The sequence below is a fragment of the Rhinolophus sinicus genome, linkage group LG02 (assembly GCF_036562045.2).
Source record: "Rhinolophus sinicus isolate RSC01 linkage group LG02, ASM3656204v1, whole genome shotgun sequence".
In the NCBI taxonomy this organism is placed as follows: domain Eukaryota; kingdom Metazoa; phylum Chordata; class Mammalia; order Chiroptera; family Rhinolophidae; genus Rhinolophus; species Rhinolophus sinicus.
Genome location: NC_133752.1, coordinates 41,455,535 through 41,480,485, shown reverse-complemented (window position 1 = coordinate 41,480,485; position 24,951 = coordinate 41,455,535). Strand labels below are relative to the sequence as shown.

Genomic DNA, 24,951 nt, shown 5'->3' with positions numbered 1-24,951 from the left:
TTTTTAAATGAAAAAAAGGTCGTGGTATCTGAAGAAAGGAGAAGAAATACTGAGAGGGTAAAAATAACAAGACACCAACTATGAAATTGAATCCAAGTTCACAGGGCTATATGGATAGCAAAGTAAGGATCCAAAGCTGGTTTTCGGATATCCATGTAGTGTGTTTTTCCCCTAGATAAAACGTTGTTTCGAAAAAGAAAGATGCAATATTGATTAGTGGCTTTTCATGTCAAATTACTCTGAAAACCAAAACAATGACATTTGACTCCATACATGCAAGGACAATTCCTGGATGCATTCTGTTCTGTGCCACCTAAATCACCCTTCAAAACTGAAGCACTTATTCATCCAGCAGCTGAGTGTGCTGGCAGCTGACTACCCTCCCCAGGAATTGCCCTCAGCTGAGGAAAGCTACCAAACCACAGTCCATGCAGCATTATAGAGGCCCTCCTTCCACCAACCCTAACTTTGGATAATTCTGAAAGCCATCCCTCTTCAGAAGTCTGCACAGCTCTCCCTCGGTGACTCTTGCTGGCTGTCTCCTTGTGTAAGTGTTATTCCTGACAGCAGTCCCTAGGAAACTTCTGTTCTGTCTGAATCTCAAAGTCTGCTTGCTTCCCTGGGAACCCAGTCTTTCACAGCTTAGTAGGTTTTTCGTGGGCCTGAAGGACTGAGTGAGACTAAATAGTAACTGAATACAGGTAAGAGTTATTGGGGAAGGTATTTATAGGTTTATGTTTCTTACTATTTTTATTTAAAGTGTTCCTCTATTGTTTTTTTTGCTAGATAGTCCTGTGTTTATTTTTTCTAATTAAATTTATTAGGGTAATATTGGCTAATAACATTATATAAGCTTCAGGTGTACAGTTCCAGCTTCAAAGCCATCAATGTCGCCTCCCTCTGAAGTTTTCCAATAGTCAGTTCATTCTTCAGTTGTCAGACCACCGTTTGACTCCCCTCTTCTGCTTTCCTCTTCCAATTTAAGGAGACTGTGATTACACTAGACTGATCCAAATAACAGGAGATCTCTCCCCATCCTAATGTCAGATGATTAACAGCCTATTGCCATCTGGAACATGGATTTCTCTTGCCATATAACAACATATTCGCAGATTCCAGGGATTAGGATTTGGGCATTTTTGGAAGGTCATTGCTCTGCCTACCACAGTTCCTTTACAGTTCCCAGTAAAAAAGTCTTTTTGATTTCCCCCCCTAATTTTATGTTTAATAGCTCAGTTAATGAGCCTTCTACCACTTGCTGTTATGTAATTATCTGGTCAGTAGAATTAGTTACCACCGGGAACTACTGAACTGAAACTACTATTTAACTTTCTGCTATCAGTAAATAGTACTGCTATCAGTAAATCATACCCACAAGCCTGGAAGCTTCTTACAGTCAGGTGGTGTGTCTTGTCCTTTTATTTCCATAATCTTTATTTTCATTTCCTGTTAACTAATATGCATACAGATGTTGTAGCTAAATAATTGTGCTGGTTGATTATGTTCATAAATTAACAACACCAAAGGCCCACTCTCTTTTCATGACTTCCACAGAGCAGCTAATAAACATCATGATTCAGATTCTTCTAATTTCAAACTTATGAATTGCCACATATCATGGGTGTTTGGTGGAGGTCAAACAAGCAAAGCTGTTATTATTTAACTCCTGCATTCCAAGAGCCTGAAACATTATGCTTGCTATTGTGGATAGCTAACCTTCAGTAAATTTTAGGTGATTCTGTCCTATTGGTAGGGGGAGGTCACTCTTAACTAATCATGTACTATGATTTCTAATCACAGCAATACCATGTGTTAGACCCTACACTGGATTTTGCGCATGCACGCACACACACTAATCTAATCTTTGAAGACATCTATGAAATAAATGTGTTTTTTTCATTTACATTTTAGAAAAATTTTCAAAAGTTTTACAACCTCATATATCTAGGCAATGATAACCAGAACTCCGGAATAAGGCAGCAGAAGGATACCAGAAATCGCAGCAATCATTTATCACATCACTTTTCTGGACAAATAACCATGTATATATATAATTTACCTTCTATTCAAAAATAAAAGCTAAAAAATGTCAGACTGTTTTAAGTCAAGGGGACGTCATTTACAATCTCAATCTGAATCATACAATCTAACCAGTCACTCTCAGACTTAGACTGCTTTTCATTCTGCACACATAGCCTGTCATCCACTTAGACCCTCTACTGAAAACTTTCAGTAGATTAAAACTATATTTAGAATAAAACCAAAACCTCTTTCCATGTCTCAACAGAATCCATGACATCAGTTCCCCCTCTCCCCGCAGTTTCACCTACTCTGCTCTCCTCACTAACTGGGCGACACCTGCACTGGAAACCTCTAAGTACTTCAAATGCAAGCTCTCTGCTGCCTTGGGGCAGTTTTTCATGCTGTTGTCTTCACTTCTTATCTCTTTGCCTGGGTAGTGTCTTCAGTCCTTTAGATTAGTTTAAATACCAGTTTTCCAGGGAAAATTTGCTTGAGTATAGATCTCATTCTCTACCCCGTCATTATCTTCGAGAGCCCCCTTACTGTTTCCTACCAAGCAATTAGTGTTATTTGTATATATTAGTGTGTTCACTTGTTTATTATCTGTCTTAATTTGAAGAAAGATGTTCAATTTCTACGCATGTTTCTTGCACTCAGCATTGTGTTCCATATTCAACAGGTATTTTTTGGAACATTTACCCCCTCAAAATTAAGATATGAAATTGCATGGGTAGATTATTTATGTGAACAGAACATTTCTTAGAACATAAATGATCTGGAACCTTGTACTCTGGTCACTCTGTTTTCTGCCCATCTTTATTTCAATGAATTTTGGGTTCTGTTTGTCTTATATTTAAATTCACATTTCAAATGATTCAAACTAAAGAAACAGCAACTTACATTCAAAATCAAAGATCTGCTGGACATGTATTTTAAAGGCATATTAGTTCTGGGATGGGATCCAGTCTCCTGTATTTTTAATAAGATTGCTGAGTGATTTTGATTCACACCAAAGTTTGAGAATGACTGCTTCAATGTGTGTACATAGTCCTGATACCTGTCTACCTGTGTCTGCCAATTTGCATTAGATCAAACCCTTTATTTAATTCATGCCTGAGTATCTTATAACTTTAGGTACTTTCTGACTTGCATATTTAATGAGTATCTAATACCTTTATTATTCTAGCTCTTTTATCTCTTGTTCTGCTCTAGATGAGGCTCTCTTCTTTTAAGCTGCTATGATGCTGACATCCTGGGTTGATAATATAATTAGGAATAAGGAATGTAGGGTAGAATTTACACAGTTATATATTCTGAAGAGTTTAAGAGTCATCAGATAACAGAATATACAATAATTACAATAATTGTTTTAAAACAAAACTAATTATAAGAAGAAAGCGAAGTTTTATCTATTAATTTGTAAACTTGCAAACATCAACTTTTGTTATGAGCAAATGTCAGTTTCCAAATTTGTGGCTGATTGTTTTCTTGTTTATGGGTCTATATATTGCTTTTAATTGTTAATATCTTAAAAAATACATGAACTAATTATTGTCCTCGAGAAGCAAATTTTACGTGCATGCATTCAAGCACAATAAGGAATGTGGAGATATAGTCCATTCATAATAAGCAACACACAATCCCATATACTGCTTATCCTTCACAAGTTTTTTTTTCTTCTTTAAACATTTTATATAATGGACATATACAGAAAAAATGTATAATTTATTATATAGTAAAAGCAAATCTGCTATATTAAGATTAAGTTTTTCCAGATACATCTTCCAATTATATTTATAAATGTTCAAATCCCTTCTATAAACAGCAATGCAGTACTTGGAAGAAATATTTGTATTATGTTGGTGCACAAGTAATTGTAGTTTTTGCAATTATTTTTAACATTTTAAACCGTAATTACCGTTGCACCAACCTAGTAACAACTCAGACACTTATTGTTACTTAAATATACATCAAGGTACAAATTTGTAAACACTTTAGTTAGACTGGATTTTACCCCCCTTATTTAAATGTGAAATGGCCACAATTTTTATTTGATAATCTTTCAGAAATTGCTTATTTTGGAATGAGTGTGTGAATATTTTATTAAAATTTGTATTACATGCAAAGTACATTTCCCATACTCCTGAAAAGAAAACTGTCTCCTACCAAGTTTGCCAGACTTGAGCTAAGGATGTAGTATTTGTAAAGTAGACAAAACTATAGCTATTTTATTTGTGGTCTCAGTGACCTGAAACCCTTTGAAGAAAACCTCTCAAAACCCTCTTCATGTAGCATGTAAATGTCAAATCTGGTGATATTGTTGTTTTATTTTAATAAATGTCAGTAATCTTCATTCAGATTCAACTTCCATTAATGGTGTTCGTGTTGTACTTGAGGTTACTATCACTACTTTTATGCTGAGGAAACTAAGGAATGTACTTTCCTTATCTAACATTTGCTTTAAGGAAGTGAGAATCCAGTCCTAAAAGTTTTCCATAGGTGTGATAATTTAGAACGCTCAGTGGAGAGAAAGCAATTTACTTTAATAACAATAATTCCTACTTTTTTACATAACCACATTAAATCGTACTAAACCTTAAACATACTTGAGAGTTCCACCAGCTACTCAATTAGTAGTTTTAGACAGCCTACGATATTGAATAATAACCTATTCTGATATAAGTGAAATAGCTTTTATCTCCCTTCTGTGCTCTAATTCACACTTTGATGGGCTTTTGATGTCCTTAGATATCCGTGGAATACAGGAGTTTTTGGACAAAGTGTCTCAGCAGGGGATGGATGTTGCACTGCAGAAGGTAGAAAACAACATCAATAAAATGATCACTACTCTCTTTGATACCATGCGAATAGAGGAATTGAATCGCTATCGAGACACTCTTAGGCGAGCCATCCTCGTTATGAATCCTGCCACAGCCAAATCCTTCATTACTGAGGTAAGTAAAATTTGTCAAGGTGTAGGGTAAGTGTAAAAATTAAATGTGTTGGAATAGATCCCACAGAAGAGTTGAAAATTAAGAGCAGTGAGAAGGAATTAACCACATAACTCTCATTAGCACTAATGGAGGTAGCACAGTGAATTCCTGGCTTGTCGCATTTACCCTGTACTGTCCAGTTGATTGCTAAGAACATTTGCATTTATATATATATATGCATATATATATATGCATATATATATATGCATATATATAATATGCATATATATATATACACATACATACACACATATGTATATATATATATACACATATACACACACACATATATATGGCTATGTGACTAAATATACATTTAGTCACATAGCCAGGCTGATTTAAAAAAATCTTATGGGTGTTTAACAGAGCTGTTGACCCAAATGAATCTAACAAGTTCAAGAATGAATTTGAAAGTACACAGTTCCCTAACTAATCCTTAATCTTTTTATGCAAGTTAAAATTTTACTTCTGAGAAAAGATTTACTTGAATCAGGCTTTTTTTGCCTGTACATGATGACTTTTACAAAGACATATAGCAAATTTACTTCTGCTGTGTGAACTCTGCACTAAGACAAATAATTAAGACTGAAATTCTGCAAAGTGATGACCACTGCACATTTTTTGATGCTGCATCCTCAGATTTTTAATTGCATGTGTTCATTTGGCTAGAAGCTCTGAAACTTTGTAAAAATACAACGAAGGGTGTAATGATTGGTGTAATGTCTCTACATTCTAAAATGTTTGCTATTGCCTTGCAAAGGATTATTGTCAAGTCATTTTTGTCTTACTTCAAGTTTTTAACTTTGCATAGTGCTAGAACTGGTCATAACATAACATGCTTTAGCATGGGTTTTATTATTCGTGTTTTTAATTTTGGTGACTTTTTTTGACTAGTCCTTTGTTTCCACTTCTCCATTATGCTTTCTTTAGCTTTCAAAGTACTTCTTTAAAGCCTCCAAATTGAGAATGTGTTAGAAGTTCTATGACACTCTATAAATAATTGGTATCAAGGAACTGAAGCAGAATATAAATCACTAAGAAGAATAAAACTTTTGGGAAAATATCAATAATACCAATTGTTTTTAAATTTTAATAAAGAACTCTGTTATGCATCTAAGGACAAATATAGAATTTTTAACTTTTGTAGTCTAACAACTGACAAAGAGAGTCTCTTAGAACAAACTAGACTTTTCTGCAATAGAAAGAATATTTCCAATTTTACAGGAGTTGGTGCTTTCCTTTAAGAAACACAAAATTTGCTAGAAGATTGAAGGGAAATACACAAAGACATGTACTATAAATTGCAATCTGAAAATTATAATAAATGAGGTTGAAAATTCTGTGGTCATTTCTGGCTGAGGAGATCAGAGAACCTTCGTTGAGAAAGTACATTTCACCTTGACTTAGTGTCATGAGTAGAAATTCACAAAAGAGATGTGATATGTAACAGATATAAATACAAGTCTGTGTCAGCTACTTTCTGTGTCATGTGGTGTTGGCAAATTGCTTAACATTGCAGAGCCTCCATTTTGTCATCAGTAAGATAGAACAATATATTGATTTCAACATATTAAATTTATAATGTAAATTAATAAGATAGTATGTCCTAAAGGGCCTTTTACTAAGGCAGGGAGGTGAGTATATAGAGGAGAGGAAACACAGGAAGAGCAGGTCGGGTAAGAAGGTAATGACATCTGTGTCGGACATATTGCAAATGTGCCATTTAAATCACACATTATGTTATATTCAGTAAACATTTGAATAAATGATTTGAATGCTCAAGAGAGCGCAGGTCTTAAGAAAGATGAAACAGTAGGTCAAGTAAGGGAAAGGACAGAATTGAAGACCAGACACAGGCAAGGAAATTAGATCTAGTAAAGGAAACCAAGAAAAGCCTAAGATAGCTTGTAGGGAAAAGCAAAGTAGAAAAAAGTAAAAAGGCTTCTACAAAGAAAAGGGGGATATATACCAACATGATATTCTTGAAAAATTGTCACATAAAATAATGGATGAAATGTACCGGATTGAAAAATCTGCAACTCTAGTTATTTAGAAATAGCAAGCTCATTTGTGAGTGAGAAATGAGGATAGATTTCTGTGTTGAGTGGTGAGAGTGTGATGAGAAAAAGTAAACAGTGAATATTGACCAAAAAGTTGGATTAAAATTGCCAGGCAGAGCTGGGGTAATAGAAAAGCCTGTAGATGAGAGATTGTTTGGCACTGAGATCCCTTTAAAACCTTGCATATGAAAGTAATCTCTGAAGGGGAACTTATAAAGAATATAGTAGAAAAAGCTATAAATGAAATCTCAGAGAAGCTCTACTATTATAATTTTGCAAAGTGTGAAAAACTATGCAGGCAAGTGACAAAAAAGAGTCTAAAAGTTAGGGGGAGAACCCAGATAGTGGTATGTCATGGGTCCTAAGTATCTAGAAAAAAAGGTAGCTATTGGAGTTAAACATTTCTAAGATGGAAACTCAAAAAAAGGTATTTGTATTGAGGAGCCAAATAATTTCAAAGAATGGCAGAAAATAGAGCAAGATTGCAAAGGTTCATGGAAGGAATTAATAGAACTGAGCATGTTGACTACTAGAGAAGTTTGGTGATGAAAGTAAAAAATTATGGATAAAAATGATTTTTTTTTTAAAGTTGATGGATATCAAAAAAAGGAAAATCTGTTTCATTTTTGGGATAGAAACTAAAGCCATTTTACACAGGTTTTAGGAAAGCAACCAGTGCAAAAGGAGAGACTGTAGATCAGAGAAGGAATTATTGATGGGATAAGATCCCAGAATGTTAGACCTCATGAAGCTGTATCAGGGAAGTGCTACCCATGACCAGTAACGTAAAATTGCTGTTTCAAGGTAGATAAAATCAGTTCAGACTTTGTTAAAGGAATTTTTTGAACCATCTTTGTATTATTGATAATCAGTTTTAACCAATATAATATTGACTTGTATTCTAACCATGGCCCCTGATCCTTGCTCTGAACTTTGATATTTATAATAATCTACTTCTTCTATCTTTGTTCCTAAACATAAAACATCTATGTTTGTGATTTTCCTGAGAGACGTCATCCCCTCCCTCTACCCAGCCACCATGTTTTCTCCCTACTCACTTGTCTTTCACAATCAGTGATTTTTTTTTTTTTTTTTTGTCTCCAAACTGCAGACTAAGTTTATTCTACAGTCTCAGGCAGTGATGTAGGAATGACAGAAAGAATGTGAACCCATTCACCTTCCCCACCCTAAGCTGGATACACTGTTCTCTGACCTCTGTAGTGGTCCCCATTCCTCCATTAGCTGTTTTCAGACTCTTCCCAGGCATTCTAGGAGCATTTCCCTACTTAATGCATAGGTTGACCCCTTTAATTAGTACTAGAAGCAGTTTGTTCAAAAAGCAAACAGTATGGAATTCAAAAGCTGGTATCATCGAAAGTCTGTAGGCACAAAGAATACTTACTGATCACTTAGTTTAGTGGAGAAGACAGGCAAGTAACTAATTAACAAAATGTGAAAGAAAAATGCTGTAATCGTAATGAGAAAATGGTACTCTAGAATCTCGTAGGAGAACTGACCAATTCTGCAGGGAGCTAGGATTGAGTCAGGAAAAATTTCACAGAGAAATTGCTTTACCAGAATCTTACAAAATAAATAAGAATTCATTAGGCAAACAACAATTCAGTATGTGGGAAGGTGTGTGTGTGTGGTGGGGCAAGAGTAAAAACAAATACAATTGAGGGTTTTATAATGAAAACTAGGAGTCCCTAGGTCCTTCTCTTTCTACTTCCAGTTATTCTTCTCAGAAGGAATTACTTATTTTTAATTTGTAAAATTTATTTTTTATTGCTTTTGGAATACTTTATGCATTCACATGGTTCAAGATTTGAAAGGGTTGAAAGGATAACCTTCTGCCACTGTTGCTCAAGCACCTGATTTTCTTCTCAAAAGGCAAACAATGTGTCTTGTGTGGAATGCTGGGTATATACATACACATGTACGAGGTGTGACAATTAAGTTTGCGAACTTTGTTGCAACAATATTGCTAAACTTTTTTTATATCAGAGGGATTATTCATTATGAATTTGTACCAACTGGATAAACAGTTAACCAATTTGCTATTTGGAAGTGCTGAAAAGCAAAATGAAAATGTTAGATGACCTGAACTTTTTGTGAACAATTCATGGCTCTTACATCACAACAATGCACCAGGTCATAGGGCACTTTCTGTGAGGGAGTTTTTAGCCAGTAAATGAATACCTGTATTAGAATTCCCTCCCTACTCACCTGATCTGGCCCCCAGTGACTTCTTTCTTTACCCAAAGATAAAGGAAATATTGAAAGGAAGAAATTTTGATGACAGGATATCAAGGGTAATACGCCGACAGCTCTGATGGCCATTCTAGAAAAAGAGTTCCAAAATTGCTTTGAAGGGTGGACTAGGTGCTGGCATCGCTGCACAGCTTCCTAAGGTGAGTACTTCGAAGGTGACAGTAGTGATGTTCAGCAGTGAGGTATGTAACGCTTTTTCTAGGGTGAATTTGCAAACTTAATTGTCAGAACTCGTGTGTGTGTGTGTGTGTGTGTGTGTGTGTGTGTGTACATACATACACACATATATATTAAGTAAAGTGTTTTTCAATAAAAACACAAAACCAGAAGCTTGCAAGAACTAAACCCTGTATTTCCCCTAGGGACAATGGTTCAGTATTTACTAATTCAATGCTCACAAGAAATTTATAGAACATAACTACTGAGAATGACAAGAATCAACTTTCCATCTCCCTGTCTCGTTCCTGCCCTCCATTTTTCTTGGTGTTTCTAAGTATCAAAAAAATGTCTAGGACTCAGCAGGATAGAGGGAAGTCTGCTGCTGCCCCTTATGGTGATGACTAGTCTATGGCTCCTCCCGCCATGCTTCATCAGCTATCACTACTTCACCTGCTTCTCTTTTTTCAGTAATTTATTTGAGAACACTTTTTTAATGGCCTTTTACCTTTTCTCCTCATGGTTGTTTATATACCTATCCTATTCCTTATATTTTGTTGGCGTTCTGGGAGTGATCCCCTTTAAACTTCTTGAGTTGAAATTTCTAGAATGTTCATTCAGATTTTTAAAGGTCAAAACTAAACAAACAAGGCACTTTTAAGAACCATAGTTATAATTTTTAGGAGATAGCGTATTGAATTATGACATTTAAATTTGGAAAGTATGACATGTAACTTTTTGTCCATATTCCAAATTCACAGTTATAAATATCAACGGCCCTCTAGATTTAAATAATATTGCTCTCTATCTTCCTGTAGTAATGTTCAACTCCTTTGCAGCTATGATGATAGTGGATAGTAAGGGACACACTGTTTGAAATTGGTAAAGTTGTCAGCAGGTCAAAGGGGTACATCATTGCCAGGTACTAAGAGAAGTATTTGTAGAAATGACTTACCTTAGATTATATGATGGATAGAAATGCAAGTGAAGCTAGAAAGAAACTAATGGATTGTGATAATAGGAAAGAGAGGAAGCAAAGGTTTTGATGAGGGCAGAGGCAGTCAGGTTCATTTAGCACCTAAGAAAGGAAGAGGTGGAGGTAGACAATTCTGGTCTAAAAGGGGGATTAGTGGAACTCCCACCTTTACTGTTTTCTATACTTTATACATTCACATGGAAAGTTGTTGAAATATTCAAGGGCTGTATTAACTGAAAAAGTCAAAAGTTTCAGTTTTAAAAGAGAAATTGCTCACTTAGCATTGTCATTTAATTTTCAAGAGGAAAATGCACATATCAATTCAGTTTGCATCTTTTTTTTTTCTGTCCCTGGAGCAATTTTATGGCATTGAGTTAATTATGCTCCCTTTGAAGTCTTAGAAATTTAATACATTACATGTCTACGGTTGGTGCTCCACCTCTCACTCAAGAGTTTCAAAGCTTTAAGAAAAATACGGCAGTTATATGCAGCTGAGTAAATCAACCTGCTGTGATATTGGTGGAAATTTGTTAACATTGTGCATATGTGTCCTTGAAATGAATATGGTAAAACAGGAGTGCTCACAAGGTCTGATTTCAATGTGTATCGGGATGACATTTTGAAAAACAGTATTTGTTTTTTAATATATATAGGAAAAATATTGCATTGGATGCTACCTAAGTTATACCATTTCTGGAAAGGATACATAAATCCTATATAAATTAGAACATTTTGGATACGGCTTTTAGTTTCCAGGTTTGAAATAAGAAAATTAATTATTTGAAAACAGGAAGTTTTATTACTTATATGGTAATGAATATCATTTTCTATTTGCACTTTTTCAAGTTTTCAGAAGGGAACCCTAGGGTTACAAGAAATTATTTTATTCTGAAATAAGAAAAGGGTTTTAGATCTCATTCCTTAAACATACTTTATAAAATAGTTTTTATTCCATTGTACCGTATTCTAGAGAACTTCAATCTTGCCAAACAACTGAAATGCAAAGTTACTTACTTCAAATACGTAAGCAGCTTGACAGAAATAAATCTTTAGGAAGGTTTAGGAAAGAAGTGAATGCATCGTGTTTCAATGGATAAAGAAAGGTTCCTTGTGATCAAAAGGGTACCCTGAATATTCAAATCACTGTACTAGTAATTTAATAGGTATTTAAATGAGTCATTTTTTACCAAAAATAAATTATTTGGAGACATTATGCAATGCACTGTTTTTATATGAGGCTACTGTAATGGTATTTTAAAAAGAAACATATGACAGTATTTTTTTTCCCAAAAATGTATCCGTTGCATGAAAGTCTCTCTAATAATACTGTGTTCATAGATGACTGCTATGCCTTTTTAAAGTAAACATTTTTTTAAATATTATATATATATGTATATATATGAATAGTGCATATGTTGTAAGTGTACAACCAAACTAATTTCCATACAGCCAGCATCCAGATTAAGAAACAGAACATAACTAGCACTCCCAGATTCCCCTCCCAGGCATCACCCAGTTATGACCCCTCAGAGCTAGCCATTATCCTGACTTCTAACACAATATACTGGTTGTGATTGATTTTAAACTGTATGTGAATAGAATCATACTCTATGCACTGTTTTGTCTGTCCTCTTTTGCTCAACATTATGTTTATTAGATTCATCCATGTTAAAATATGTAGGAAAAGTTCATTCATTTTGATTGCTTCAAAGTATTTCATTATATGATAAGCCACAGTTTATATAGTTTATGTTGATGATTTATTTTTCCAGTTTTGTGTATTATAAACAGTAGTTCTATGTACTTTTTTTTGTCTATGCATGTGTGTTTGTTGGATGTATACCTAGGAATGGAATTGCTAGTTCAACAGGCATGCATCAGGTATGTCATTTATTATTATTATTATTATTATTATTATTATTTGTTTCAGGTGTACACAACATCGTAATAGACATTTTCATCCCTCACAACATTGTAATAGACATTTCATCCCTCTATTGCTCATCTGGTATTGTATATATCTATTACAATTCCATTGACTCTATTCCCTATGCTGTACTCCAATACTCCATGACTATATATATATATATATATATATATATATATATATATATATATATATATATATATATATATATACATATATATACATATATAAAATTATACTTGACATAAAATATTATTCAGCTTCAACTTCAGGTGTACAGTGCAGTGGTCAAGCATCTACACTGTCCATGAAGTGGTCTCCCTAATAAAACATATGCCCATCTGACACCCTACAAAATCTTTACAAACTGTCTTTCATGATATTCCACAAATTGTCTTTCATATCCCTGTGGCAATATTGTAGTTACCAGTTTATGCCATCTAATCCCTTCCCCTTCTCCCTCATCCCTATCCCCCTCCCATCTAGCAACCATCAGTTTTTCCTGTATGTCTCTGAGACTGTTTCTGTTTACTTTGCTCATTTATTTGGTTCTTTAGATTCCACATATAAGTGAGGTCATACAGTATTTCTCTTTCTTCAACTGACATATTTCACTTAGTATAATGTCCTCTAGGTCCATCCAAACCTTGACAAGTGGTAAGATTTCATTCTTCTGTATAGCCAAGTAATACTCCATTGTATAAATGTACCACAGTTTCTTAATCCAGTCATCTACCAATGGGCATTTCAGTTGTTTCCAAGTCTTGCTATTGCGAATAGCACTGCAATAAACAGAGGGATGCATATATTTTTTTTGAATTAGTGTCTTGGATTTCTCTAGATAGATACCTAAGAGTGGAGTTGCTGGGTCATAAGGTAGTTCCATTTCCAGATTTTTGAGATACCTCCTTACTGTTTTCCATAGCGGATGCACCAATCTGCAATCCCACCAACAGTGCACCAGGGTTCCCTTTTCTCCACATCCTTGCCAGCACTTGTTGTTTGTTGATTTATTGATGATAGCCATTCTGACTGGGGTGAGGTGATATCTCATTGTGGTTTTTATTTGCATTTCTCTAATGAGTAGTGAGGTTGAGTGTTTTTTCCTATGTCTGTTTGCCATATGTAAGTCCTCTTTAGAAAAATGTCTCTTCATCCCCTCTGCCCATTTTTTAATTGGGTTGTTTTGTTGTTGTTGTTGTTGTTGTTGTTGTTGTTTTAGTGTTGAGTTGAATGAGTGCTTTATAAATTTTGGATATTAACCCCTTATCAGATGTATCATTGACAAATATCTTCTCCCATTCAGTAGGCTACCTTTTTGTTTTATTGATGGTTTTCTTTGCTATGAAAAAACTCTGAAGTTTGATGTAATCCTATGTGTTTATTTTGTCTATACTTCCCTTGCCCGAGGGAACGTATCAGTAAAAATGTTACTCAGGATAATGTCTGCAAATTAATTCCATATATTTTCTTCTAGGAGTTTTATGGTTTTGGGCCTTACATTTAAGTCTTTAAAGGGTACATCATTTATTCATACTAGCTGATACAGCCAGTCTTCCAAAATATTTATACCAATTTTGACTTCTGTTAGTAGCAAGTGAAAACATTTCAATTTTTCAATACCTCACCAACACTTATTTTCCACATTCTTCATTTTACTTATATTAGTGGGTTATGTATTGTATTCATATTTTTTAATTTGCATTTTCCTGATGGATGATTTTTTTGTATATTTATTGATTTTTTGATGTTTTCTTTTTGCGAAGTGCATGTTCAAGTCATGTTATTTTCTCGTTTGTAGAAGTTCTACTAGTGTACTATATATTAAGGACAAGAGTCCATCGCCAAATGAATATATTTTAAACACCTTCTCCCATTGTTTGCCTTTTCACTCTATAATGGTGAATTTGATGAACATAAAATCGTATTTGTAATATAGTCCAAGTTATTAATTTGTTTTCTTTATAGTTAGTACTTTTTGCCTTTTTTAAAAAGGATTTCTATTCCTAGATCACGAAGACATACTCTACGTTTTTTTCTAGAAGTTTTGTTTTATCATTTATGTTTAAATCTGAGGTTTATCTGAAATTGACTATTTAATATGGTGGGCGTTAGAGGAAGAGATACATTTATTTTCCATGTGGTGTCTGCTATTAATTTTAACAACGGACCAGTTTTCCCGAATGGAAAACAATGTTAAGTTTCCACCATCAGAGCCTAAAATGGGACTAAATTGGTGTATTTGAAAGTAAAGGGCTACTATTCCTGTATAGCATCTTGAGTCTATATATTTTTCTCACTAACATGAAGCGCATGACCTTAGGAGAGAATAAAAGATTAATTGATGGTTTCATTGGAATAAGAATCTTTCTATGAACCCATTATAACAAAAGTTAATGGTGCTGGATTCTATAATAAAGTGTGTAAGTCTTCGCAAGGGCCCAGTAGTCATGGGTCATCAAGTAGCAGTTAACAGCCACAGTCCTCAAAAGTTCAACTGTTTCACATGGATTTGGATTTTTACAATGGCATGGAATTCTATGAAAAAAAAAAAATTAATTTAACTGGAGTTGGAGGAAATAAAGAAAAAAAATTATCTCACAAGCAGTGCTTCATTCTGGTTTTAATTGAAGTTTTCTTATGTCACAGTTATCAGTTATTATTGAGCTGCTCTCAACTCCAAGTTTTTGCTTTAGCTCAGTATTGTATTGTATTTGAAAGGCAGCTCTCTTACTAGCCAACTCACAGCTTTGGAAATTTTGTTTTATTTTCAAATGAGAAAGTCTCAAATTGATTTTACTTTCCACTTGAGCAAAATCATGTATGGCAGCTCTTGCTTCTGTTAGTGAGGCCTGGAAGAGCATCAGACTTTGCTTTTCTGATTGGTGCTTTGTTTAGCTCTGAGAAGATTCCCCTGAAGATGAGAACTCAGCAGAGAACTAGATTCCAGTGAGTCCAAACTTCCAAATAAGAGATTCCACTTACCTCTTTCCTGTGACCAGTGATTTGCGGTACTGATATTGTTGGACAGTTTGCTTCTAAGTAAACTAATACACTAAAGGTCATTTAACAATTTTTGCCTTTACAGCATCTGATTTCCTAGTTTTTCTTTTCTGTTAGATTTTTTAATGGGTTCAACATTTTCATTTGATTCTATTTATTAAAACAAAGTTAAACAAGAAAATACCCGAACATAAGTGAGGATTGTACTCTTCTTTAAAATGTAAAATCACAATTGCTTCAACCTTTAAGACTACGGAACAGAAGTACTTCTCTAGCCCATTATGCATTTATCCATTCTGTGGAAGGCAGTGTGCAAAGTGTTCTTGGAAATATAATCATGAGTGGTATATGGTTCCAGCCCCAAAGGAACATACAAACTAAGAGGGAAAATGATGTAAATATAAAATGTACAAAATAATAAAGCCACAAAGAATGAAACAGTTAAGTTACTCTCCTCAACTTCCAAAGGGAATTAAACATAAAGAAAACAATGTTGCTATCTAAAACTTAGTCAACTAAAGTTAGTAGATAAGGTGTTAACCATATTTAGAAGTTAACCAAATTTTTCTTTGTTTGGGGTAATGGAAAAGTCTTGGCTACTTCAAAGTTCTTACCATAACTTTCTCAGTCTTACCAAAGCAAGTCTAGAATATGAATTAATCCAAGAGTGATTAAATTTACATTGGGATTTTCCCTCCATGAAGTGATGTGGACAAAACAAAAACGAAGATAGTAGTTACAATAGACTTAATGATAAATTTGAAGATTAGAATTTGACAGTGTTTGTCTATTACAGCTTAGAGAACAAAGATGTGAGACCTACAAGGCCAGGACTTGCTAACATACAAAAGTATTCTCTGTAGTATTCCAGTATGGTCTGTGTGAAATAATTTTCAAAATTATTCACCTCCTTGTTTCTGTTCCCACTCTCAACATCCCCTTTTGAAGCTTGGAGAATGGTGACCCCCTGTAATTTAAGCACTAGTCTGCTGCAAATAAATTAGCACTTTAACTAATATGCCAGTTTCTGATAACTTGTTTAGTATGTAAATGGCAAATACATGCTACAGGTACCATTATTTTCCATTTCTTGACTAAAACATAGATTTCTGCACTATGCCCTGCTGTTCTAGGTGGCCATAGCAAAGGGAACTTAGTTAGCACTGGAGTCTAAATCTATTTGCCAACCTGAGTTTGATTCGGTCTCCCAGAAGTAAATCAGTTCCTTAAATGCTTACTGACAAAATCAATATTTTATACTTGTTGAGGACCAGAGTTTAGGGTGTAGCGATCCCATGAAGCATTGTTGAAAAGACAGCTGATACCCTTGGGTTGCAAATCTATTCATACTATTTCTCACTGTAGCACAGATAAATAGGAAGAAAATAAACTGTATAGGAAGAGGAAATTAAAAAGGTTCATTGACTTATCTAGCAAAGCCTATTTTTAATAGAATACACAAAAATGTAGCACAAGAGGATTAAACTTACATGTGTCCACCCATCACTAAAATTATATGATCACATGGGTCCATTAATTTAAATACTAATTACTTTAAATATGTATATTGCTTGATGAGGCAACATTTAAATCAATATTTGAAACATATATTTAGGATTTAAGGCTATATGGTGGAAGGGCATCCTTCCATGAATGAAGGGAAGCAAGAGTGAGATAATCGAGCTGGAGTCACAGGCTATATGAAGTGGAATTTAGGATGCAAATTCAGAAAGTAAGGTGGTACTAGATTGGTAGGTGAAAAACTTTAAATGTCAAATGTAAAAATGGAGACAGGCTACAGTGGCAGCAAGAATAGAATTTGGATTTAATTTTTGCCTAAATAGCTTTGTAGCCCTGTACAAGCCATTAAAATCATTCAGCTTTATTTTCCTCATCCATAAAATGGAGTAACTCCTTGATTGCAGAGTTATGTTGAATAGTGTATTTGGTACTATAAATCCAATATATAGAATATTCATACCTAGTGAAAATTGGAAAGTTTTAGCTGTACAATTCTTCACAACAGTAGTATAGGATAAAGAAGAAAATGTAAATGATGTTTGAATTAATAGACTTAGAAATTGTTGGGTGTGTGAAATGAGGTTGAGAAGTAAGTGGGAAACAGATGCGTTCTGTGTTTCAAGTTTGGGTTTCAAGAAGGAAGTTAATGTTTTGAAGTCAGGAACATAAGAAGGTGAACAGATGTTGAGATAGTATGATAAATGCAGTTTTGGTCATAAATTTGGTGTTATTTTGCAATATCTAGATTGACACATGCATCAGATTGGTGGAAATGAAGGAATGGAACCCAGTAGTCCTAAGGAAGTGCTGTTTTATTTGTCAGTGGGATGATTATTGGTGACCTTTGAAAAACATTTTTTGTTAAAATAGTGTGAGGGGAAAAAAGATTGTAAAAAAGTAAATGATGAAGGGGTTGTTATCAAATAAAGAGATTAAGAGTAGGCAGCTCTTTTAAGTTTGGTAGCAAAATGAAAGGTCGCAAAAATAGTACTGTGTTAGGAAGCAACTTATTTCAAGGAAGATGTTTCCTAAGAGAGATAAGGTGGAAAGGGAGAAATTGGAGGTGCTAGATACAGAAAAAGAATCAACACAGAATCACTGAAATGAAGTGGGATCCGTTTTATAAATAGGTTGTATTGGAATGGGAGAGAGGCAGAGGAAGTGAGAAAGGATAAAAATAGAGAGAATTTTGAGGTAACTAGAGGGCTCAATTGCACTTTGATGGAATATAGTAGCATCAGTGGATTCTAATGCATTTGTTTTCCGTAAGTGCTTGGTAGACTGTATGCAGAGGCAGGAAAAAAAAAAAAAAAAAGCCTTATCCAGAGAGGGGGACTAGCCAAAAAACAACTACAGAAAGACCAGGCTGCCTCTGGGGACCATAACGTAGATGACATAAGACATGCTGGGAAGCACCTGATTTCCAGCAAGAAGTCTACATCCTAATGTGAGTTACCAGCTTTAACGAAGAAAAATATATACTTAACTTTCCTTATATTTTGTTTATATTTACATAATAGGCCTAGACTAGAGTGTAAAAGAAAGCATATTGACTAGATTAATATTTCAGAGATAAACAAAAATATGTTTTGCTAGAACATGTTTCTCAGCCTTGGCATTATTGACAGTTTGGACTAGGTAATTCTTTGTTGTAGGCGGCTGTCCTGTGCATTGTAATCCATTTAGCAGAAGTCCTAACTTTACCTATTAGACACCAAGAAACACCAATCACGACAATAAAGAAAAGTACCAGGTATTACCCAATGTTCCTATCGGTGTGTGTGTGGGGGGGGGGGGGGAGGGCATGGTGGTGGTTGTTTAAAAGCATCCCTGGTTGATAATCACTGATCTAGTAACTTAAATTTTTGAAACACTTAGTTTGTTCTCATGGGATTTTCATTGCTGGCATATGACAACTGCGTTTTCCTTTTGCCTAATAATAGTGAGTCAATATTTATTGGACTCTTTTCAAGTGTCTGAAACTATATTAATCACTCTATAAGTTATATCGTATAATCTTCAAAAATTCCAATGAGATGGGTATAATAGTATCTTCAATTTACAGATAAAAAACTTAAAGGAATGACGTATATACATTTATCTAGATTTGTGTCCTAGATTAAGTGGGTTATTTGTATTTTTTGTAGTTGTTAATTTAGTCATCATTTTCCTTATATGTTTTTGATATTTTCTAACACGTTCATCATGAATTCCTTTTCTGGGAGAGTATAATTGGTTTCCCAGTAATATTTACCTCTCTAGACTTTAACTGGTAAGTTTGAACATGTCATCTGAAGGGCAAATCAGTCTGCCTGGGATGTTTAAAAATCAATCAATAATATACATAAACTGAGAAGGCATAACTAATTGGTGGCAAGAAATCTGAGTTGATTCTGAACATTGTAAAGTAGTTGCTATAGGCAATAGCTAATGTTTACTAAGTTTTTCTTGTGTGCCAGACACTACTCTAAGCATGTTTTACATAGTAACATGTTAAATTCTCACACCGTATCTATGAGATAGATGGAGGTTGTGGCCCCATTTTACAAAAAAAAGAAAAAGGAAAATGAGGCACAAACAGATTGTGAAACTAGCCCCAAGCAACACAGCAAATAATAGGAAAGTCAATTCTAGACCATTTTTAATGGGTGTACTATACCACCGGGGGTGCCAAAAAAATGTATACAAGTGGACACTTTGGTCAATGTTGCCCAAGCAGTAGGTCGCTGTAATCGGAAATGTCTGGATGCTGATCATAACCACTTTGAACACCTCTTGTAATTGCAGAAGTCACACGTGACTTGTATTCATCTTTTGTTATCGGTACATATTATTACAATTTTAATACAGTTGTCCTTTCTTAGCATGTGTATACATTTTTTGGCACCCTCTGTATATTACCTGTCTAGCTATACAACAAATGTGAAAAACATCATCCTAACTTTTTATTCATGACAAAGAAGTCGTTTGTATGCCTGACTCCCATTAAATCCTTTTAAAAAAGAGTTTGCACTGGGGTGAACTAGTGGAAAAGTACTAGAGGACATTATTGGGGAAGTTGACCAATGAGATTAGGCCGTCTCTGTTTGGTAATTTGTGTTTATCAAAGTTAGGCTCCTACCCAACCAGGGAGATCTGGAGATAGAGCCTCTGGCTTTCTTGATTATTACATTTCAAAGGGATTGCTCCCAGGTCCTTGATGGACATTTCTGGGTTATAAAACTGGCAAGAGGCTGGGAGAAGATTTACATCTCAAAGAGGCAGAGAAAAAATTTAGAGTGGCAAGTATTCTAAAATAAATAATCTAAGTAAAGTGAATTCAGAGGTCTAGAGTTAGAAAGAAACCTAGCTAAAGCTTACAACCCATCCCAGAACCTTACCTCATAACTTCTGGGGTGGATTGCCAGCATTGGTATTTTTAAAAACATCCTCATTTGACTGACAGTAAGGTCCAGGCGAGTTTGAGAATCACTGCTCTCCACTACTGCTTCTCAAGCTTTAATGTACATACTACCCTGTTTCCCCAAAGATAAGACCTAGCCAGACAATCACCTCTAATGTGTCTTTTGGATTAAAAACTAATATAAGACATGGTCTTATTTTACTATAATATAAGACCCCGTCTTATATAATATTATGCTATAAGACTGGGTCTTATTTTACTATAAGACCCGATATAATAATAATATAATATAATATAATATAATATAATATAATATAATACTGAGTCTTATATTAATTTTTGACCCAAAAGATGCATTAGAGCTGATTGTCTGGCTAGGTCTTATTTTTGGGGAAACACAGTAATCTCCTGGAGATTTTGTTACAATGCAAATTCTAATTCTGTAGGTATGAATCTGAGATTTTGTATTTGTAACCAGTTCCCAGAAAACATTGGACAGAGCATATTTAGAGTATTTCTATCACAGAGAGTTATATTGGCCAGCACTGTTCTAGACTTTGAATTTATATCTAAAAACGCTTTGTCTGAATTTCAGAATAGCTGCCATTAGGAGACTATAGAGATTTGGTAATAAATGTCGCCTAACAGTAGAAATAACTTTTCAATATATGTAACTAAGGAGTTTGGCAATTCATATTTTTATGTAATTGCATTTCAGACTGTAACAGGTATTTCTCAGCCTAGCTGTCTGAGGCCCATTAGTTTTTGAAAATAATAATAGTAATAAAAGAGTTGTTTTCTGGCAATCACCACTAGCTCAAGTGTTGGAACACTGTTTCTCTCAGTAAACTGAGTATAAAATCCCTAGCGTATTTCAAAACCTACCATTTCCTTTCACCTTTCCACAAAGATTCTGGTATCTTTTTATGTTGATGATTCAGTTGCTCCAAATGTAACTTGGAGACTGGTACTACTACCAAGAGAATTTATAAATCACTCTTACATGAGGCCGTTGCCAATATCATGGTTTAGGGTCCCTGTGAAACAGCAAAATATCCCCTCCACCCAGCAGCGGTTCCAAGTATCACACCACTAACCCTTGCTCCCTCATGTACTAAGCCCTCAGTTGAATCTAAAGTAGTAGTATATTCTGTTCCTTTAGTCCAATAGAAAACCTCTGGGAGCTAGTATTTATTATACTTTTTTTTTTTTTTTTGCAACTACTTTCTCTGTGGTGTTTAGCACTCAGACACGTGATGCATAGCAGGGTATCTTTTACAGTTTGCCTCCAATTAGACCCAAAGGTTAGAAACACCAAATTTGGAGTGCTCCATTTCATGCAATGTCCAGTGAGGTTGAAGGTTGGGCCACATCTCCCAGAAAATGAGTGGATCTAACTGGGGCATCTAGCTGTCAGCCCCAAATGTCCAGGTGTATTCTCTTTTAATTAAACAACTTAAGCAAACAGACCACTGAGTTCTCACCTTGCCAGCCTTTCACACATAAAAGGGCATAGCTGAGATGGCTGAATCTAAGCCATGCTGGGGACCCCAGTACAAAACAAAATTGCTCCTTAAAATGTTAATACGCTGTTGAACACAACAATCACTTCATATTTACTCTAAAAAGGAAGAATTCTGAACAATAACAGAAGAAACAAAAAATATATATATATAAAGAAACAAAAAAGTGGCCCATTAAATTTCCCTCCAGACTAATTCAGGTTATTTTTCTAGCTTTGTTTAATGGGCACATATTCGTGAATTTTGGATATTTTAAGTCTTATACCAGCATTTTCATTATTATTCTTATTTGTTAGACTGTAAGCTTCATGGGATCAGGTTCTTTATTTATAATTTATTCAACTTTAAATTTCATGCCATATGCAAAATAATATATTGCATGTAGCAGGCTCTAAGTAAATGGTACATTTTTTGAGGTGAAAATCTCCCTGGTAATTGAATTATAGCTACTTGATTTTGAAGATATAAACATCTTATAATACATTTAAATAAGAACTAAGTCATATATACCAAGACGAGCCAAACATTTTTTTTTTTCTTATCTAAATCCATTTTTCGCCCTGCCAGCCATATATGACAGTATTTGCCTCGTGTTGGATTTAGTCTTCAAAATGGCTAAATTCTAGCCGACCAATAATTTCTTAAAACATAACTGAAAGTAAGGGTTTTTCTTCAGCAATGACCACTACCCAACTTAGATGTCTACTCGTGATCATTTCTGTGTGGATTGCTAGAATTTCCATGAAGAGGTTAAAGAAAACAACATTCAAAAAATCCAGTGTGATCCCTATTTTTTCCCCCAATTTTTAAACTAGCTAGTAAAACATGAGCATATTTATTTATTTATTTACTTACTTGTTTATTTATTTTTAATATTGTTTTTATTATCCAGGTTGAGAAACTAGCCTGTTTCAACATTAGCATAGGATATAGGATTTGAAACATCCAGCTCTCTTCTCTGAACAAGTAATCTTTGTGTGTTTTTGGTTTTTTTTTTGGGGGGGGTGAAATATCTTCTTTTACCAACCTAGGTTTAATAACTGGGGTCCTAAGTATCAAACTGATAAAAGAGGGAATAACAAAAGAAAAGAAAAATAAAATAGACTTCATTACAAAATGCAGGGGAATAAAAAAAAAAAATTCTTCTTTCTTTCTATTCTTGTAGGTGCTCAGCAGGGCCCTGTAAGACAGATTAACAAGAGAAAAACAAAACAGAAGCTTATTAATATGTATATCTCATATATACTGGTACATGGGAGAAATGCAGAGATGAGTAACTAAAAAAATTGGCTAGAACTTGTGCTTAAATGCCATCTTCACCTAAAACAGAGGATGAAGGTATGAGAGAGGGAAGTTATGGGAAGGTGACCAGGGAAAGTACAGTAAACAAGGGGTAGGTTTGTTATGCAGATTTCCGTTGGTACCTTCTCCACTGATAAGCATCTCTTGTGATTTAGAGTCATCCTTCTCTTCTTGCTACAGAGCTATGACTCAAGGAGAGTTTCAGGTCTTATATATTATCCCAAAGGATGACATAGAGTGGAGAAGAGGCTAGACAAAGGAAAAAAGGTTTGGGGCTTCTAGGAGGGGAAGTATGGGAAGGTGACTAGAAAAGTATGGTAGGTCAGGATTGTTTAGTAAGGTTAGTTTTGTGCATTCAAGTCAGAGCCTTCTCCGTTGATAGGACTTGTAGGATGCCATCCTTATCTTCCTGGTACAGGAAAGACACCTTCATAAATGCAAATTTCATTTATAAATGTAAATTTCCTTTACAAAAAGGAAACTTATGCTCCATTTTTAGAGCCTTTTCTGCATCTGTGATTCCTCAATTGCCTTCAACTCAAAATAATCCTTATGCCAAAGTGGCATATCTGGGGGTGGCATATTTTGTTCTTCTGCAGTTCTTTTCCCTGTGTGTGCAACTAGCATTATAGAGCTGCAGTCTAGGAAAGTCAGCTGTTTGCTTGGACAGGACCTCCTACAATGGCATTTCTAGGTATTGCTATATCCAGTGTCTAAATCCAGGTATTGTTCTTTAGTTATGCATAACCCCGTCATTGTATAAACAAGCAAATAAACAAACATAAACTACTAAAATTAACTGAAATCCAATAACTGCACAAAATGGTAAAATGTAATTTAAATATCAGGACTGAAACCAGAGGGTCACCGAGTCCGGGGCTCATGCTGCCTGTGCCGCTCAGCCAATAGACCGACACAGCAGTCAGGCCCTAGAATAAGAATTTATTATCAGAGCACCTGTGATCTGAGAAGGCAGCAGGTTAACACCTCCAAAAAGTGCCTTAACATTCTCAGATTGGCTTGGGGTATTCAAGGGAAAATCTGGGCGTTCCTCCAGAGGCTATATGGGGGGTTCTGGGGGGCCCATTGTGCTTCATGGAGGCTTCCCTCTAGCAACGTGGCTCTCTGGGGGCGTCAGCAACCCAGAAACAATGGTGAGAGTAGCCTGGAAAGAATGCTAGACTATAAAAATTGTGATTGATAACCCTAAGGTTATTAATCATAAATTTCAGGGTGATTTCCTAAAACAGGGAACTGGAACAAGGGATATTCTGAGATCAATCCATAGGGGGTGATCTATTGATAAGCTATAGGTCAAAGAAAGGTGAGGCGCAGGATGTTGCAAGGCCTCTACTCCAGGGTCCCAGCTGGGCCAGCTTCAGGACTAAAGAAAGGCTAAATTCGAATAGAAGATTAAAGTTTAGGAGGGAAATTACCATATCAAAATAGAGGTCATGATATTGCATTCTTTCTGTCCCCCAAAATAGTAAGCTCCGGAAGGTCAGGGACTATCATAAATTTCATATTCTCATCAGCATTTGATGCAGCACCCACATAAAATTGGTACTCAATAAATACTTGATGGTTTGTTTTATTTCATTTATTTGTGCAACAAGTAGAACAGAAAAAACAAAATGATCACCTTACATATCATGAAAACATTTTCTTTTTTTATTGATGAGAGCCTTCCCTAATGAGAACAACAACACATCCGTAAAAAGCTAGGAAGCTGAACCACTCTCAGATTGCTTCACCTCCTGGCAGAACTTAAACACCTGGAGGAATAAACCACTG

General features: G+C 35.0%; 1 protein-coding gene across 3 annotated transcripts in view; it reads left to right on the top strand.

Moving 5' to 3' along the window:
- Positions 1–24,951, top strand: part of GRID2 (glutamate ionotropic receptor delta type subunit 2) — a 1,327,069-nt gene that overhangs the window by 690,581 nt on the left and 611,537 nt on the right. For all 3 annotated transcript variants that reach the window (XM_019741137.2, XM_074323476.1, XM_019741134.2), the window contains exon 4: positions 4,771–4,976. In XM_019741137.2, the coding sequence (XP_019596696.2) occupies positions 4,771–4,976 (206 nt within the window). The remainder of the gene's footprint in view (positions 1–4,770; positions 4,977–24,951) is intronic.